Source organism: Fopius arisanus, unplaced genomic scaffold, assembly GCF_000806365.1.
Source record: "Fopius arisanus strain USDA-PBARC FA_bdor unplaced genomic scaffold, ASM80636v1 scaffold00002, whole genome shotgun sequence".
NCBI classification, from domain to species: Eukaryota; Metazoa; Arthropoda; class Insecta; order Hymenoptera; family Braconidae; genus Fopius; species Fopius arisanus.
Window position 1 is genome coordinate 2479277 of NW_011887741.1, and position 19558 is coordinate 2498834.

Below are 19558 nucleotides of genomic sequence, written 5' to 3' on the forward strand. Positions count from 1 at the left end.
TTTTTTTTTATAATATTGTTGTCGGCGGGAGCTGAGCTGTACCCTTGCATGAACTGGAGGACGACCACAAAAAGTACAGATTATAACCCTTTCTTTTAAATAATTCATTACTCGGAGTTGTACCTTGGCGAATCAAGTAGTTATTCATTCTAATAGGAAACTACTCTGAACTTCAATTTCATGGAGTACCAATTAATTCAAATCAATTCGAATCATAAAATGGAAAAAATTTCGTTTTATCATGAAATTTTTTAATTTATGTTACATTAATTTTATTAGTTTATCTAATTATTATTGTTATTTGCGGAGCACATGGAATTTGAAGATCACAGTAGTTTTCTTTAATGGGGAAAAAACCTGAGATGTGAACGAGACAATCCTATTGAATATCAAGAATATGAGATTGGGGGGATACCAATGGAAGGCCTATGGTCCTTTGTGTTGCAGCAAATGGCTAGTCAACGGAATCAGGTGCAGAGACAGCAGGCTCTCGCCCTCATGTGCAGGTTTGTTTGTTCTTTGCTTCAAGTATAAAAAAACAAGTGGAGAATTACTCTTTCATTAAAGTATAATTATTCCTGCTAATGAATTAGCAATACGCTGCCGACTGGTCGATTGCAGGCACTTTAAAAATTCGATGGAATCTTATGAAAAAATTTTTTCCTCACACATAATCCACCGAATTTGGAAGATAATAACCAATAAATAACGGATTTTTGAAAATCTCAAGAATTAAAAACATTGAGCAGTGATGAATTATTTTATTTCATGGATACAGTACCGACCAATCGGATGCAAAAAAAAAGCAGTTTCATCTTCTTCAACTCAGTACTCTCTACTCGAAGCAATCACTATATTTTCTTCTTTAATTTCCAAAATTCACTTACACTTTTACAATTAATACAAAAAATTGCCGAATTTCTTAGTGAATTACAAAATTTCAAGATTCTATAGAAATTCAAGAATATTCTCCCCGAAGTTTTCGAAGAACTATATTAATTCGATTTGTCTATCAATTTCTATCAAATCAAAACTGGAGAATTTAATGAAATTTGTAAAAATTGTTGAGTTTATGAATGACTGGATTAGGATTTATTTATTTAATAATAAATTTTAAATACAATAATGTAGGGTTTACGTGGGGAGTATAAGTTTCGAGCTGAAAGAGGACACCATTCGTCAGGCCTTTCTACCATTTGGGCCCATTAAATCCATCAACATGTCGTGGGACCCAGTGACGCAGAAGCACAAGGGATTTGCGTTTGTCGAGTACGAGATACCAGAGGCTGCACAACTCGCCTTAGAGCAAATGAATGGAGTTATGATTGGGGGGAGGAATATCAAGGTAGCTGGACGTACCCATATCACCATCCCTCCAACATCCCGAGATCCTTCCTTATCTCCCGAGGTCTGCATCATTTACTATTCTCACAATTTATCTCATTCCACACAATTTATTAAAATTCAATGTTTCTCCTCAGAAAAAAATGATTATTTAAATAAAAAATTAATTTCCTCCGTGCTGGGACAAAAAGAAACTTTCGTTTTTAGATTATTTTATTTTTTGAGACTTTTATTGACATCTGGGAGGCGAGTGGATATGAAATTGACTTTTGAAAAAATTCACATTCCCTCTCCAAAAATCGTAAATTTGACCGTTGAGAACACGAGAAAAAAATCCTCTTCCATGACCTTGAAATCGCCGCTATACCTCCAAAATTTTCCCTGACACCTCCGCAGCAGCAGAAATAAGGAAAAATCAATGAATAAAAAATTATAAATTCTCTACAGGTAGTGGGACGTCCCTCCAATATGCCCCAGGCGCAGTCAGTGATCGACGAAATAACAGAAGAGAGTAAGCACTACAACCGGATCTACATCGCCTCGATCCACCAGGACCTGACCGAGGAGGACATTAAATCCGTTTTCGAGGCATTTGGCCCAATAACCTACTGCAAATTGGCCCAAGGTAGTTCACCCCACCGACACAAGGGCTACGGTTTCATCGAGTACGAGACAATGCAGTCCGCCCTCGAGGCCATTTCCTCGATGAATCTATTTGATTTAGGTGGACAGTATCTCCGAGTTGGACGAGCAATAACTCCACCCAATGCACTGATGGGACCACCCAGTGGTACCAGTATGATGCCAACAGCTGCTGCTGTGGCAGCTGCTGCTGCTACTGCCAAAATCCAAGCCATGGATGCTGTTGCCAGTAATGCTGTCGCCCTGGGACTCACTAAACTGGGAACAAGTGCATCGCCCATTCTCAATACCAGTGAGTTATATCATTCGAATTAATTCTCGTCAATTTTTATTTTATTTCACCTGTTCCCACAGCTCTCCCAGGCATCGTGAGACCGACAGTGACACCTACGACAGCAATGGCACCTCCGACAGTTGCCACTGTGGCTCCAATAATTCCTCCACCTGGAATCGCAATCCCCCAGACCCTGGCCAGACCTCCAGCGATCATTCAGCCAATTCCAGGACAGCCTGTCATCATTCCACCTGCTGCAGTGGTGCCTCCAGTCGTTGCTGCACCAGCGGTAATTGAAAATTCCTCTGATTTTTCAGAAAAATTTGTGCAATCCAGTGTATTTTTTTTTAAGGCAGAAATCAAGATAATTGATAATTAATGTTGAACATAATGAAAAGTTGAGATAAAAAATGGATTCCAGATCCCTGTGAGCACTCCCCCAGTGGCAGACATCACCAGACGTGCCCAGGAGCAGGCAGCCCACCAGAAGCAACAGGAGGAGCTCCAGAAGAAGCTCCTGGAGGAGACTGAGCCCCAGACCCTTCAGCAACAGGAGAATATGTCGATAAAGGGCCAGAGTGCACGTCATCTCGTTATGCAGAAGCTGATGAGGAAGGTTGAGTCTCGGGTGGTAATTCTCCGGAATATGGTTGCTCCAGAAGATGTTGACGAGAGCCTCGAGGAGGAAATTCAAGATGAGTGCTCGAAATTCGGAGTTGTCGATAGAGTTGTAATTTATAATGAGAGACAGTCCGAGGACGACGAGGATGCTGAGGTCATTGTGAAAATTTTTGTCGAGTTTTCACAGATGAGTGGTACGTTCATTTAATTATGTATCCGTAATGATTCAATTCCTTACTTTTTTTTATTTCTCATTAAATCTTTGGTTTTAGTCTTAAAATTAATTTTTGGAATTCAAATAGCGGGAACAATTCATAAAAAATCGTAATGATTTTTTATATTTTTTTATTTTCAGAGGCAGAGAGAGCCCGAGATTCTCTGAATGGTCGTTATTTCGGTGGACGATTAGTTAAGGGAGAACTGTACGATCAAGCCCTGTTCGATCACCACGATTACTCTGGCTGAACCCCAAATCCCCATTAGTTATAGTTGACAATGTTTTTCCTATGGAAGAAACATCCCGAATAAAGTGACGAATAAATCCGGGTGAATCCGACCTGTGAAGAACATAAACAAGATTAAATGTAACCTCTTACTGAGCCCCAGTAATGAGAATTCTATATCAAATGAGATGTTCACGTTAATGTATCTTGAATGGACTAGATCTGTACCTTGTAATTCTTTTTTTCAAGTGACTCAAGGGTTAATATCAATCGTAAAATTAATGAAACTGGAATATTAAATTGTTCAGCAATTGTGCGATGAGAGAACGGTCAAGATAATTAGGTCATTGTAGTAAATTCATTCTATTATAATAAATATTTACAATTTTTATAATACAGCGTGTGATTTAATTGGAGGAAAACTGGGTGAAGGACTTCAGACGTTTTTATTAATGATGAATTTATCTCGAAAACTATCCATTTCAGGAGGAAATATGAAAAGGCCTTTCCCGGAGGAAATTTTTTCAGTTAGAAAAAAGTCCTCTGATGCTTCCACGTTGGATTGATAGTTCTTGAGATAATTGCGAAGGTAGAATGATTTACGTATCGCGATTTCAACTCGCTTCGTTACTTTGATATTATTTATTAATTTTTTATTAGTCACACTATTTCTTTTTTCCCTCTTTATCCTCGAGGTAAGCATGGCCATATTCCTTGTATTCTTCATAGCTGGGAAAGCTTTCAAATCCAGTTTTTTCCCTGGGAGGGTCTACACTGACTCCTTTTTCCTCAGCATAATGTTTCTCCAGGGCAGCTGCATTCTTCTTCTTCATCATCATCATCTCGTAATTAGCTTGAACTTCTTCCTGGGTGGGGGGCTGGTGTCTTCTGTACCTGAGCCAGGCCTCCCACTCAGCAGGAATTTCCTGCTCGAAGTTTTCTTCATCTTTCGGAATGAAACTCCTTCCCTTCCTGGCTTTCGCCTCTGGATCCTCGTAGTACTTCGTACCGTGGTAATCCTCACCCACGAGTTTGATGCGGCTCATCCGAGGTTTGAAGGAGGCTATGAAGTTCCTGAAGATCTCAACAACTATTCTCCTCTCCTTCGTCATCCTGATCCCCAAGAAAGGCTCAAAATCCAAAAACCAAAACAGCCCCTGCAACAAAATAATCCAATAAAATGGTAAATATCTCTTGACCCAACGACACGATTTCTCATTTTAAACCATGACATCTCCCTTTAAAACGAAAGAAAAATTATCGAAATTCACTACTGAAAATTCCCTTGAGCCCTAAAAAATCACACAAAAATTCACCGAACCAATATCGAGAAATGCCTTTTGAACCTCAAAGACTAACCGCTTCCCTCCGGAATAGGATTAACACCTTGAGGTCTTCCTCTCCCTCTGCCCAGCTCCTAATCGAATTCCCCCAATTCACTTGATTCTCTCCAGGTACTTCACGAGAATTTACGACGTCTAGGAGGTATCAGGAAGTAGGAAAATCCACTGGGAAAAATAAAACCAGGAAAAACCTGAAAAATAGCCCCCTGTCGTCTATTCCCTGAAAGAAAAACCTAGAGGCGTGGTGGTACATTCGTGTGTGCAAAATTAAAATGGCCGCGACACCAGACAGATCAGACATGCAACAGTAGTCAGTCTTATTCACCGGTGATCCACCGAAATAATCTCACAGATAACCCCGACAAATAAAAAAAAATCAAGCCCCCTGGATGATTAAATAGAGTGACAGTGTCCAAGTGGTGACAGAATTTTCTCAGTGAAAAAAAAAAAAGTGCTGGATTTTTGTTGCAGTGAAAGCTGGAAGTCTCCTCTGAACAAACAGCAGACGAGGCGAGTACTCCATCCCAATTTTTTCAATCACTCAATTTTCACATTCCTCACATTTTTATCGATAAATCTATCTGGTTGCCATCGGTGTTATTTAGCCATCGATTAAATAACCTCATTAGGAAGGTGGGGTCGTCCTCAGGGATTGGAAGATTTATTGGAGCAAGAGGACGCGCCCGTCGTCCCCTCGACAAAAAATCATTCTGTTTACCTCGTGATGGGATTTTTCCTGGGATGTTGAGGTCGTCAGGAGGAGAAAGGAGAAATTTGAATAGGAGATGGTGATGATGTCAAATAGTCCAGTTGTTTTCACCTGTTCTGTTCTGTTTTTTACTAATTATTTTTTTTAATCTGTCATCGGGTCTAATTGCTCTGCAGTTTTCCTACGCGTGTGGCAGAGGTTTTACTCGCATCTCTTTTTTTTTGTCCTCTTTTTTTTTCTTTTGGATGAGGATTGGTCACGTGTGACGTTTATGGCAGTCATCGACTATCGTTACTTTGTTGTGTCTTAATTATGCGTTACGGTGCTTGATCATTCTCGCTAGGACTGGGATGCACACCAGTTGGAAGAGAATATGGCATCACTGTTGGGTGAGTCAGTGAACTGATCGCAATTGTCGGCTAAACTCCAGAATACCCTTTTTTTCGTTTTTTTACTATTCTCTCATTATTTGTTTTGACTTTTTTTGGAGCACTTGTCCTATTTTTTTATGTCTCCAACAGTTTTTGCGCCTGAAAACGTTTCACTCCACCGAAACATCAATGATACAAAAAATGTGTAGAAAATAGGATCAGCTCACCCATTTTATTTATTTATAACAAAAAATATATGCGAAATCTTGGGATATGTTAATATAAAAGTGGAATGTTCAGTTTGAGATTTTGAATAACGATTTATCTTGGAAAGTATTGGGTCTGTGAGAAAATGTCAAAAGATTTCGTATTTCGGGAATTTAATCCGCTAGAAAAAACTATTCTACCGTTTTCACTGTAAATCGATAGTTCTGGAGAGAAATGGCTAGTTAAAAAAATGGTAAAATGTTAAATGAAAGATTTCGAATTAAAAAAAAAAAACTTTTAAAGAAATTGAGTCCCGCAAATAAAAAAAAAAGTGAAAACTTTATTTTTATTCAAAGAATTCAATGTTCATAATTTTTTTCAATATTTTATAATTGCTCAATTAAAAATATTTGGAGTCCGTATAATAATAGAAAATTTTTAATATGAATTTCTGAATGTTTTATATAAATAAAAAATATTCCCACATGATATATTTTTTAATCGGGACCGGGTAGCGGTGAGTTTATTTATTTATCCCGGGAACTTGATCTCCGGGTTATGTAATTCTCAAGTTTATCGAGGCAACACTTCGGCCTTCAGTTTTTTTTATTATTATCGAGGGAATTAATTTTGAGGACTTGGCTAATTCAACACACCACTTTATTTTCTCGATGTGTTTTTTATATTTTTACTTCTAGACAAGTCATAGACAATGCTCTCAATTTTAATGAATAACATGTCCATTAAGTAACAGACGTCACAATATTAATTTACTATTAAATATGTCTTGTAATTGCTGTCACAGGGTCATCTGGAAACTGATATAAAATTGAACAATAAATGACTTATCAATTATGAATTCTACAAAAAATTCCTGTCACTTTATCATTAAAAATTTCCAATTTCCTCAACTTTTTTACTCAAACGATTCCAATTATAAATAACAACGAAGAAACAATTCTAACTGAAGAAATAAAGAGACGCAATGACGAACTCACTCAATACTCCTCTTAATAATCACCAATCGATGGCTTTTATTTAGTAATGAGCAGAACTATTACTGATGATTAACGATTAATGTTAAGACTCTATAAGGAAATATTTGTATTGTCCGATGGAATGAGTAATTTGTGGATTCATTGAGGTGATTCATGGTGTCGTTATGAAAGAGGGAATTATATCAGGTCTTATTGTTTAATCTCCTTATCGGATTGTCGTATCGTTATCGAGAGTGATAGGAGCACGTGAAGGAATCGGGCGATTTTAAAGTATTCTTTTAATTGTTGGATTGATGGGTGAGGTCCAGGGACTTTCCACAGTCTTCCCCTTCCGTTTTTGATAGGAACTTTTACTTAGCCTCTTCATTGGCGGAAAATAATACTGTCTCGCTCTTTTCCATTGGAATGTTGCTCTGGGCATGTCCCAGTTTTCTCTGGTGATGGAATTCAAATACAGCTATTGCCTGTGGCCGAGAGTTAGCCGTGAGTCTAGGGATATTTTATGGTGAATTCTTCATTCACCTGTTGACACAAAAAGTTCATTCAACTGTGATGTCATTTTTCATGTTCACACGATTTTCTGCTTTTCCGTTATCAATTCATTCGATCGTGATACAATATTTATCTTGAATCGAGGTGAATGTTTAATTCATTGGTAGATTATTATTATATTTTCTTGGGTTTTATTGAGATTTTACCAGAGTGATTAATCATTTTCTCGATTTTTTTATTCAATTCATTCAATTAATTTTCCAATTTTTCGTGATTCGTTTTTTAAAATTGTAGAAAATTTCTAAAAATTCTATTACTCTCTTTCAGGATCTCGAGCTCCAGTTCCCCGAAGTCTCGCGATGGACTCGTTGCCAAATTCGCCATCATCACCAATGAGCTGCCCCGACATCTGAATCCTCAAAAAAATAAAAATGCGGGAGATATCCTCAGTGATCCCCAGGTCCCCTGGGGTCTAAATCCTCCGGAAATAGAGAAATGTTAAAAGACTGCAATCATTTTTGACTGAGGAAAATAATAAAAATTTAGAATAAAAATGTCATTCCTGTCGAACTTGAAGAAGGCATTCCACTTCGGTGGCAATGACGCCAAGAAGAAGAAGCTCTACAACAACATCAAAATGGACTGTGATCCCACGGAGTTCTGGGAAATGGTTGGAGAACTTGGAGATGGAGCTTTTGGTAGAGTTTATAAAGCCCAGAACAAGCAGACGCAGCAGCTGGCTGCTGCCAAGATGTGTGCACTAGAGGGTGAGGATGATCTCAGTGATTTCATGATTGAGATTGACATTCTCTCGGAATTCAAGCATCCCAATGTCGTGGAACTCCATGAGGCGTATTTCGATGATGGAAAACTCTGGATGCTGATTGAGTACTGCGATGGAGGTGCTGTCGATTCTATCATGGGAGAGCTGGAGAAACCCCTCACTGAGCCCCAGATTGCTTATGTATGTCAACAGATGACGGAGGGGCTGGCGTTTCTCCACAAGGCCAGGGTCATCCACAGGGATCTCAAGGCAGGAAATGTTCTCCTCACTATGGCTGGTGGAGTCAAATTGGGTAAGATTAATTCTCAATATCTTCTGACCTCATCATCCGATTTCATGGCATAAACGGCATCATCGATTCATTGGGTTTTTATGATTGCAGCTGATTTTGGAGTTTCTGCGAAGAATAAACACACTCTGCAGAAGCACGACACCTTTATCGGCACTCCTTACTGGATGGCACCGGAAGTTGTCCTATGTGAAACGTTCCGGGATAATCCCTACGATTTCAAGGTCAGTGATTTGTAATTGAATCGATTGAAGGATTAGAAGAATGCCGATGAAAGTGAGTCCATTGGAAAGCCAGTGAAACTCTCGATTCCTCTGAATAAAACATTTACGGAGTGCATTTAATCCAAGACATTTGAAAACGAGAATTTCTAACGATTGAACTTGATTTCTCAATCGTTTTCTTTTCAATTTCGAGTAAATCCTGAATTACAAATTTTCCCAGTTTTTACTTTTCAATGAATATCTCGGAATCTAGGTCGACAATTGAAATTTTTCTTCTTACTATATTTGTAGCTCTCAATCAGCTTCACAAAAAATATTCCTATAAAAATTCAACTTTTTCCATTAAAATTCTTTCAACCTTGAAAAAAAAACATTTCTCCCTGGACTTTCAGGTGGACATTTGGTCCCTGGGTATAACCCTGATAGAATTCGCCCAGATGGATCCCCCGAATCACGAGATGTCGCCGATGCGAGTTCTCCTAAAAATCCAGAAGAGCGATCCCCCGAAGCTGGAGCACCCTGGAAAATGGAGCAAAGACTTCAACGACTTCATAGCCAAAGCCCTGGTAAAAGATCCAGCATCCCGACCAACGACTGATGAACTCTTGAAGCATCCATTCGTGAACCGAAGTCTCGACTCAAAGTCCATCAGAGATCTCTTGCTGGAGTACAAAGCAGATGTCGTCGAGGAGGAGCTCGTCGACGATGAGGCAGAAGTAAGTCCCACTCTAATTCTCGTGCACAACCTAGAGACGATAATTCATTGTCATCTATCAATTAGAATCTTAAAAATCCTTAATAACACCCCAGGGAGACAATAATCACGCCTCTTGCACGTTCTGTCATTTTCCCAGGGGTTGAACGATCGTTTCGATCCAACCTACACCTCTTATTTTTATTCCCTCAATGTCTGAACATGCAGAACGTGTAGATCATTGCATCGTCAGCATGTTAGGGAGGATAAATAACATAATAATTGATAAATCGTGGGAATTATTGATGATTTGTTGGAGCACTAGGCGAAAGTTTAATCATTTACGTGAATTATTTTCCACGCTTGCACAATTAATAGAAGGCCAAAAAGGCGAAAAAACACAGGGAACAGTATCAGCGGATTGGTAAGCTGCTCCCGCGACAACAATACATAGCATCCCTATTTAAAAAACCATTTTACTACGTTACAACGCCTTGTCTTGGAGGTTTTCATTGATTAAATTTACTTTGGACAGATATTTTCATTGATTTTTTTGAGGAATTTCTACCTTCAGATGTTCTCGATGTGCATTGTGGTGTAAGAGAGATTTAAATATATGTTTTTTTTTATTGTTATTAATAATGTTGTTGAATCAAAGGTCATGCAAGTAGATAAATTATACTGTTATGATGTTCAGTTGGGGGATTTGTTCTGGCTTTCGAGGAATATTTCGGAATCCGAGGGAGATAGCGTTATTTTTATTGGAACCTTTTTCGGAGAGCGTGAGGAGGTGGACAGAAAAGGTGGATATGATAATTTTGATATCTCTGGTGGATTCGGAGATATTTGGCGGACATGGTTTAATTTTGGGGAGTTGATTTTTTCTTTGGTTATTTATTCGATGGAGAATTGTGGAATTTTGGTGGATTTTATGTGAATGTTGTAACGTTTGATATTTGGCTGTGCATGCGGCTCTCCTGGGCCTCGCCAGCCCCATCACCCGATCGAGGGTCAGGTCAGTAGTTTCGGTGGTTAATTATTGACGAGGGACTGATGGTTATTTTTTTTTCCAATTGAGTAAGACTTTACAGTAATACTGAGCACTTTAAAATTTTTTTTTCACTGATGAATTTCAAAACTAAATAGATTATTCTTGTGACAACACTTTTCATGATTTTTTTACACGTTTTAGAATTTTTTTCATTAAAAACAAAATTATCACGATAACACTTGATTAATTTACTGAAAACCCAATTATGCTTTCGATTGAATGATTTTATTTTGAAGGAGTGAATCTCCTGCGGATTTTCACGCATTCCAATTTTTTAATAAGGCATTGTTAAAAAATTGCAAAAAATATTTGAACATTCTCATTTACTCATGAAAATTAATAATTTACAATGTACAACTTATTTTTCTCCACTTTTATTTCACCACCATTTATTGTATGTAGTGTATTTTGCGTTTAGCACTAATTTTCGTTGATTCACGTTGTAATCGAGGATTGGATATTTTTGAAAATTCGAGAATTGATCTGGAATTGTTATTTCAGGAGCAGCGCACGTCGCAGCTACCCCTGGAGCTGGACCAACTCGGAGATGACTCTACATCTATGCGCAGCGACACTGAAATTAAAAGTAAATTATCCCTCGAATTACTGGATTAGCATGATGAAGAGGATATGAATAATCGATCGAACATGTGAATTTGTTTCAGTTGCAGATAAGGAAGGTGTGTCGCCCGAGCAGCCCAATAAGGAGGAGAGCAATAAACGTGAGATAAATCGTGAGGGCGAGAAAGAGGAGAAGAGCAAGAAGCTCCGGAAAACGGACTCCAGGGAAAATATTCCATTGTCTGTTGAGAAAAAGCATGTGAGTCTCGTTCATCAATTTAATTATTCATTGTCCGATAATTTTAATCTTGTCTTTCATTTTCACTCAAAGATTTTCAATAGATCTGAAAATTCAAGTTGTCTAATTTAATCTTTTTCCTGCTGAATTTTTTTCGCGTATTAAAAAAAATATTTCCAGGCACCAAAACCTCCACCATCGAGCGACACAAGTGAACGACGTGGCTCCCGGGAGAAAGGTCCAGCCCCACCACCTCCAGCTGTTCGTCAGAGCAGTAAAAATGAAGAGGAAAAGCCCAGTGCCATGGAAATCGCGTCTTCACCGAGGGACGAGGAGCCCTTGGAGAAGCCCCAGACGCCTGAGAATCATATGCCCCCCACAACGTTGTCTTCAAGTCCTAAAAAATCACCAGAGAAAGCTCAGGATGAGGTGAAAATCTCTGAAAATGTACCGATCAGGCCGAAATCCACTGATGTTAATAAAATGATCAAGAACCAGATGAGCCTGGAGGAGAAGAGGAAGTCTGCACCACCAAAACCTGAGGCTTGCGACGACAAAAAGTCGAGTTATCATAAGCAAACCTCGCTCGAGGAAAAGAAGGGGTGCGTCAAAATTAATTTTATTACCAATTTATTGCATAATGATAGAAAAATGACATGAATAATTTGCAAACACATTTTTTTTTTTAATGCAACTTTTCAGTTTTTCCTCGTCCTCTTAATACTATTCTCTGAACCTACAGATCAGCGGATCGTCCTCGCATGGAGAAGCAGCCAGACCGCAAATCCCTGGAGTCAAAGCGTCGCTCAGTCGAGGAGAAGTTGAATGCAGTCCTTGAGAAACGAATATCAATGGCTCCTGAGAATTTTCCGGATGCGAAAAAGCCCACCGAGAAGCCCCTGAAATCGCTCTCCACCGAGAACATTCAATCGTACCCCTCGAAGACTGAAATAACGAAGAGCAGAAGTGTGGATTCCTCCCGTGGTGATTCCCTAGATTTTGTCCCGGCAGTCCAGGACACAGTGGACAGAAGTTCAAGACCTCTGAACGTCTCAGTGATAACATCAACACCCTTGAGAAGTCGCAGCAAATCCCGTGACAATGATGTCGTGGTGATAACAAAAACTCCAGAGGTGGATCAGCGTTCGTCATCGACGACAGTTCGAATAACTTCCGACTCTCCCGACCCCTCCAACAGTCTGGCCTCGAACATCAGTCAAGTGACAGTCGTGACGACTCATCCTCCAGTGCTGATCGATGCAGCATCTACCCCACCTCCGAGGAGGACATCCCCAACGTCAGAGGTGGTGATAGTGGCAAATGAGACGAATAAAACTCAAGTGAATGAGTCATCCACTGACGACGATGGTTTCACGAGTCTCGACTCCTTGGAGTACACACCCCAGGAGCAGCCAATTGTTATCACAGACAGTCCCAAGTGCATTGGAAAGAAGTTGGATGAATCAGAGGTGGTAATAGTGACTCCCATAGTGGATGAACTGGCAGATACGAGTCATGTGTCAGTGGTGACAGTTGGTGATGAGAGGGAGCAGGTGAAGGACTCATCGATGATGAGCAAGAGGAGTGTCGTGAGATCAGGCTCGTCCCACAGTGATCTCAGCTGCGAGAGACTGAGCTCCAAGAGTGATAGTGGAGACGAGACAAGAATGATCGTCAAAGGAACGACTGTCGAGGCTACAGACGTCGACGACATCCTCGTCGCTAAGAGGATGAATGGCCAGGTGAGGAGGGATAATCAAGCCAAGAGCAGGGAGATTAAAAAAGAGAAGAGGGTATCGGATAGTTACGAGGGATCAAGGTCTCACAGTGACTCAGGCTCCACGAGATCTCATACCCCGAATAAGAGCATCGACAGGTCTGATGCTGAATCCATATCTACGACCATCAGTCAGGACAGCAGGGGCTCCAATAAAGAAAATCACGTGGGTAGTCGACCCGCTGAGGTCGATGACGAGGTGGTGCTGAGGAGAAAACCTGATTACACGAGGGAAGTTCCCAGGACTCATCGAACTAAAGAGGACATTCAGATGATAAATCTGAAGAAGAAAACGAGAAAGCGCACCAGAAAATTTGAGATCGATGGAGTTGTTGTGACAACGACGACCTCCAAAGTGATTTATGGGGATGACGAGAATGGTCGTGTTTATGATGATCAGATATTCAGGAAGCAGGAGCTGAGGGAGCTGAAGATGCTTCAGAAGATGGAGCAGAAGCAGTTTCAGGATTTGACGCAGAAGGCGCAGTTCATGAAGGACCAGCAGGAGAAGAAGTTCGAGCAGGAGAGACAGGGGCTGGAGAGAACAGCTGAGGGGGATCTCGATGGTCTTGGTAGACAACAGAGACAGCAGATCGAGAGGGCTGAGGCCCAACAGGAGGCTGATCTCAGATTGGCTTCCAAGAAAATAAGGGGCGAACAGGAGAGGGAGTTGAAGCAATTCAGGGAGGGATTGAAGCAGGAGTTGAGGCTGTTGAAGCAGGAGGTGGATCTCATGCCCAAGGAGAAGAGGAAGAGTGCTTTTAAGGCGAGAAAGGAGAAGCTCGAGGGGGAGCACGAGGAGAGGGAAAAGTTATTTATGGAGAAGCTCAATGAGAATCATGAGACATCTCTGAGGAGACTCTCTGATTCTCACAGGGAGAAGATTGCACTTATGGAGCGACAGTTCTTACAGCAGAAGCAGCAGCTCATGAGGGCAAGGGAGTCTGCTATCTGGGAGCAGGAGGAGAGACAGATTCACGAGAGGCAGCAGCTCCTCAAGAGACAGCTCAAGGATATTTTCTTTCTGCAGAGACACCAGATGCTCATCAGGCATGAGAAGGAGCTCGAGCAGATGAAAAGGATGAACCTCAGGAAAGAGGAGGAGTTGATCAAGAGGCAGACTGTTGAGAGGAGAAATTTACCCAAGAGGATTAGGAATGAGATGAAGGCAAGGGAGGCTATGTTCAGGGAGTCCATGAGAATTTCAACGTTGAATGTACTCATTTCTGCTCCTGATGCTGAAAGGGAGAAACTCAAGAAGTTTCAGGAGGACGAGAAGAAGAGGTACAGGGCTGAACAGCAGAGGTTTGAATTGAAACACAGCAGACAGCTGGAGGAAGTCAGGGCACAGAGTGATGCTACTATTAAGGAGCTTGAGCAACTCCAGAATGAAAAGAGAAAAATGCTCATGGAGTACGAGACGATGAAGCTCAAGGAGCAGGAGGAAGCCTACAGCAAGGAGCTCAAGGAGTGGAAGGCTCATTTGAAACCTCGTAAACAGGTATTTATTTATCATCATCCAAATCTTCAGGATTTACGTTTATATCCAGTTATGTTTATAGCGGGAAATACACACACAATTATTCATTTATTTATTTATTTCTGACTTAAAAAATGGGGAGAGTAGAAAATTTCTGACATTTTTTAGATTTATGTCGAGTTGAATAGGAAATACAGACAGGAAATCAATGATTTGGAATCAATGGGTTTTAATTAATTATTGGATGGAATTGAAATTATTTTGAGGTGAATAAATGCTCTGGATATTTTGATGGAGCTGTTGAGTAATTGAAGTACTTGTTGTAGAAATTAGAGGCGGAGCTAGCGAGTGAAATGGAAGCATTGGAGGCGCGCTACAAGGATTATTTACCATCTCGTCTATCTCGTATTTCTCTAGCAACACTCGATTACAGAATGACCGTGTCTGATAAATGGATACTGTCACCGAGACTCGCAAGATCCACTCCAAATTCCCCAGTTCCTATTAGCATCCCTCGGGTGTCCCTTCATGGTGGTTCTGATTCTGGCTCTGTCGCCAGCAGTACCCTTTCGAGACCATCCAGTATCGTTTTTCCATCCTCTCGTAGATAGTCGTCTCCATCTCACGTCCATTAAATTCTTCAATAGAAAAAGATTTTTTATGAAAATTCTGATGGCATTCTACGGGATAGTTAATGAGATAAAGGGAATAGACTTTTAATTTTTTGATTTTTTCTTCGATTTTTCCTCTGTGGTTGAAAAAATCACTCATGAATTTCATTTAATTTAGATCTCCGTGCATTTTCTCGCGATGCGTTTTTCCCGAATATCTCGAGATTGAAGGAAAGTATTGATATTTTCATAATTATATTTTTTGTAGCGGTTACTTTTATCTATGAATAATGTATGATAAAAAATTTCGGTATCCCCCTTCAATTCCGAGATATACGCTAAAAACTAGTCTCGACATAAATGCGCTTACCGTAGTTTATGAATTCCCGATAGAATTAACAGAATTTTTGTGGAAAATCCTGGCGATTCAATTGCTCTATTGATTTTTTCATACATGCATCTCAGTGTTCCATCAATTCTCTGAAAATCATTGTTTTTTTTTTCGTTTATTCGTGGGATTTTCAGGGTTTCTCTCGCTTTTGTCATTGTCCCATCATTACACGAACACGAACACATTAATTAATTACTTCCATTTGTGGAAATAAATCAATGAGGGAGTAGTGGTGTCTAGGGGGGTGGGGGGAATCGTAGTTTGATGTTCTCAGGTAATTCCTTGTGTCTTGTGGTAGATGTGGGATCGTGGATCCAACGCTTTAAATGTTCCCATGTGGTAACTTGACGAGAATTTTCGGTTTATTTTATTGAGGAGGTGGAAAATTGAAGGTTAGTCATCAGGTGATGTTTTCGAGAGTTTAAACAATTTAAATTATTCATTTACTAGTGAAGAATTTCTCATCGAATATAAAAAAACTCAATTTAATTTTTATTGTGTTGAAAAAAATTATTTGTTACGTCCAAAAATACATTTTCATAATAAAAAAAAATTGCAATTTCAAATAATTTTTCAGCGATTGGAGGAGCAATTTGCTCAACAGCTGGAGGAACAAGAGGCGATATTTGGTCCAAGTGCAATGCCCCTGTGTCTTCCCTCAGACCTTCCAGACTTGACTCATCACACAGCTGGTTCAACAAGAAGTTCCCTCTCCTCAGTAAGCGAGGGCTAAAAAACAATCAACCGATATCGTGACTGATATTCAATATTTTGCTCCACAGGACTCGCTCCAATCTACGTCACGTCGTTCCTCCCTGCATCAAAGATTTTTCCTTTGATGGCCTCCAATATTTCTTTCTTCGAGGATGTTCTCGACAGTTTATTTGTATAGATGTATCGTTAGATCCGTAGATCCGTGGAATTATTGGAATAATCAATTACCCGGCAAGTATATTTGTACAAATTACAAAAAATCACGTCGGAAATCCGCCCAATTCAATGTTTTTGTAGTTATTACATAATGGCATGTACTTTACATTATCTCAAACATCGAAAACAATTTCATTGCAATTGAGAAAAAGTTTTTTGATTCTCAGCGATTTTTCGATACTACCAACGAAATTTATGGATTTTAGAAATTTTTACAATTCTAGAATTTTTCTTAAATATAGAAAACATTTATTCAGATTCGCAAAAATTTGTTTTGTATGTTCTTCATTCCAGAAAATTGATTGTTGAGTCCAGAAAATGTTTTCTGGAATCAACAAATTTTTTTTTCGAGAAAAATAGAAAGTTTCGACGAGAGAATGAAAATTTTTTTGTGAAAATCAAGAAACTTATTCTCTCGGTGAGAAATTGATCCGCAAACCTGCCGATTTTATACGAAATTCAATATAAATTTGAAGTAAATTCGAATGATCGTACAGGAATATAGATTTTACTGAAAATATCGTCACATAATCAATGAAATTATCTAGAATCTCCTGCGTAGAGCAGTTGGAGAGAACTGTCACTCTTCCACTGAATTCCACGTATAAAAAACTATAAATTTGTGTAAATAATCGACCAATTGAACGAATCCTCAACAGTTGAAATCTTCGATTCAATAATTAGGAAGTAATGGTTTTGATAAAAACCCATGTCGAGCGTTCTTCCATCCTGTTTTGAAGTAAATATATTTTTCTCCCATTTCCGTTGGCAAATAATCAAACAGGAAATGGTTATTGCGGTGACTTCACCGATGGCATTAAAAATTTCAAACCAAATATCGAAAATCAATTGGAACTGAAGTTGAAACTCTCATCGCGTTACCTCTGCAATGAATGCTCTAATTAATTTGAAGTTTACTCCATTCCACTGAATTTTCTGTATTAATCTCGATGGAGTCGTCTCGTCAATTCTTCCCTTATCATAGACTTTAGTTTTGTATATTTATATCCTCGTGGGGAGGACTGTTGCTGTTATTTCCTTTTCTCAAAGCAATCGCAGAGAAAAAACTACTCTTCACGGAGATAATTCATTCACACAAGAAAATTTCTCCTCTTCAGGAAAAGTAGTTTTTTGTTCTTTTGATGGATCAAAGTAGATTGGATTCTGCTGATTAATGTTAGACAGACCCCAGAGGTCTTTGATAAATCGAACAATGTTTATTGTATTGTTACTCTTGTACATAAATCATTTCAGCCGAAATGTACAGCTGAAAATTTTGTAAAGGACTTAGTTGAGCTGTTGTGCTTATCTAATATTTTCTGCTGTTTTGCCAGGACGAATGGAGTTATTGGGAATTAACTGATTCATTCGTCTTTGTGCTTTTTTTTCAGCACAATGGTGTACCATGTTATTATTATTAATTATTATTAATCACTGATGAATTGTGCGTGAGGAAAATTGTGAAAATGGAGAGAGTGAGATTGATTTTGTTCGGGGGGATATTGTTTCTCTGGTTCTTCAGTTGCTGAGATTCGAGGATGAATGGGAAATTATAATGTAACATAGAGTTATGGAATATTATAATAACTTGCTCAGAACTGGATACAATTATAAGTTCGACATTATTCAATTTATTTCAATAAATTTCTTATTAATTTCGAGGTATTATCATGTTACGAAGAGAAGAGTAATAAATATTTTAATGCTAGTGTGTTATTATATTTTTTTTTCGTTTCATCCTGTTGTCACGCTTTATTGATTTTTTATTGAATGATAATTTATTTTTTTGCGTTTTTTTTTCACCAAAAAAGACAAAAAATCGTATTTTCTTCATCAAATTCTTTTGAACCTTTACATTTTTTCTATTAAACATAATTATCACCACAATTATCAAGCATAACTACTCGAGCTCCATAAAAAATGAGAATTGATTTTGACTGAATTGTATTTTTTTAATTTTACCGTCACATTCAGCAAATTCAATTAGATTTAAAAAACAAATGGCGCCAGCGGAATTATTTGTATTTACAATACTTGACCTCGAGTTAATGGCCGTCATTTCCCGAGTCATTTAACGCCGAGTGATCTATTGATAAATTTTAACGTCATTATCTCGTTGGTGTTGATGGAGGGGGAGGAGAGTTTTGGCCGGATCTGGGGAATTAATCCACGAATCGAAGATAAGGGACAAGGAGTTCTCGTTCAACAGCAGCTCCTGCGGTCGTTTAATTTCCCAGAGGCGGACTGTGACCCGAACACATAAAATCGTGTCGTCCTTCGGGTAATTCCAGTCGATCCTCGCGGGTCTCACCACTCAGACTCCCTTTTTTTCCTCCGGAACGATTCGTTGGCTCGTACCCGATCTTTTTTTATTCACCCTTTCGCATTCAATGGGATTTTTTTAATTACTAAGTTGTGGGTGGCGATGGCGACGGAGACGACGCGGAAATTGCGGGTGTGTGTCGTGGGGGCTGGGGCCGCGGGATTGTGCGCAGTGAGACAACTTTCTGAGGATCTACTGCGCTTCGAGCCCGCGATTTTCGAACAAGCGGATAAGGTCGGGGGCACATGGGTTTACGTGGAAAAAATTGGACAGGATGACCATGGGGTGCCCATTCACTCCAGCATGTACGAAAGCTTGAGGTAATTCCAGGATAAAATAATCTATTGTTTTTCATTAATTATCCATTAAAAAATGATGAAAATGTGGCATTCTGTGATCAGAGAATGATATTTGTCAGTTTTAATTACCAATACACCAGCGAAAATTATGTGTATATTACAATATTTTTTCTTAAAAATTGGGTCAATGCAATATTTTTTTTTTACCGAAGGAAGAGAGTGTTTCAGGAAATCCCGGGAATAATGAGCGATTCTTGATGATAGATGAATGAAATAGATAATTACAACATTGAATTGCAGAACGAACTTTCCAATGAAATTAATGAACTTCCCGGATTACCAGAAAATGGATCAAACCCGTCCGTGTTGTGGTACCCACCAGCAAGTCCTCAATTACCTCAACGATTATGCAGATCACTTTGCAATCCGCAAGTTTATTCAGGTAAAGCGGCGATGGGATCA

General features: G+C 39.2%; 4 protein-coding genes across 11 annotated transcripts in view; 3 read left to right on the plus strand and 1 right to left on the minus strand.

The window, feature by feature from the left end:
- hfp (Poly(U)-binding-splicing factor hfp) overlaps positions 1-3718 on the plus strand; it is an 8838-nt gene extending 5120 nt beyond the window's left edge. The window contains exons 4-9 of the mRNA XM_011307103.1: positions 356-506; positions 1132-1345; positions 1792-2278; positions 2341-2549; positions 2682-3075; positions 3237-3718. Of these exons, the coding sequence (XP_011305405.1) occupies positions 356-506; positions 1132-1345; positions 1792-2278; positions 2341-2549; positions 2682-3075; positions 3237-3346 (1565 nt within the window). The 3' untranslated portion in view covers positions 3347-3718. The remainder of the gene's footprint in view (positions 1-355; positions 507-1131; positions 1346-1791; positions 2279-2340; positions 2550-2681; positions 3076-3236) is intronic.
- On the minus strand, positions 3672-4858 carry LOC105267512 (mimitin, mitochondrial). 4 transcript variants are annotated; one of them, XM_011306428.1, is made up of 2 exons: positions 4671-4858; positions 3672-4481 (listed from the first exon to the last, which is right to left on the minus strand). In XM_011306428.1, the coding sequence occupies exon 2, from the start codon at positions 4434-4436 to the stop codon at positions 3990-3992; it is 447 nt and encodes a 148-aa protein (XP_011304730.1). In that variant the 5' UTR covers positions 4437-4481; positions 4671-4858; the 3' UTR covers positions 3672-3989. The 4 variants fall into 4 exon arrangements, with proteins under 4 accessions (XP_011304730.1, XP_011304739.1, XP_011304744.1 ...); XM_011306437.1 differs by having other exon boundaries at positions 4646-4858; XM_011306442.1 differs by having other exon boundaries at positions 4641-4858.
- A 69-nt stretch (positions 4859-4927) lies between these two features.
- Positions 4928-18182, plus strand: Slik (Sterile20-like kinase). Of its 5 annotated transcripts, none has more exons than XR_892259.1 (10): positions 4928-5177; positions 7772-8520; positions 8611-8741; positions 9134-9457; positions 10988-11072; positions 11152-11306; positions 11466-11887; positions 12028-14563; positions 14869-15936; positions 16122-16213. XR_892259.1 is itself a non-coding variant. In XM_011306399.1 (10 exons), exons 2-10 carry the CDS (start codon positions 7998-8000, stop codon positions 16381-16383), a joined length of 4374 nt encoding a protein of 1457 aa, XP_011304701.1. In that variant the 5' UTR covers positions 4928-5177; positions 7772-7997; the 3' UTR covers positions 16384-18182. The 5 variants fall into 5 exon arrangements, 2 of the variants coding, with proteins under 2 accessions (XP_011304701.1, XP_011304708.1); XM_011306399.1 differs by lacking the exon at positions 14869-15936 and adding an exon at positions 16327-18182 and having other exon boundaries at positions 16122-16262; XR_892260.1 differs by lacking the exon at positions 4928-5177 and adding an exon at positions 5367-5765.
- Positions 18183-18271: 89 nt separating this feature from the next.
- Positions 18272-19558, plus strand: part of LOC105267931 (flavin-containing monooxygenase FMO GS-OX-like 4) — a 3145-nt gene continuing 1858 nt past the window's right edge. The window contains exons 1-2 of the mRNA XM_011307116.1: positions 18272-19117; positions 19397-19553. Of these exons, the coding sequence (XP_011305418.1) occupies positions 18900-19117; positions 19397-19553 (375 nt within the window). The 5' untranslated portion in view covers positions 18272-18899. The remainder of the gene's footprint in view (positions 19118-19396; positions 19554-19558) is intronic.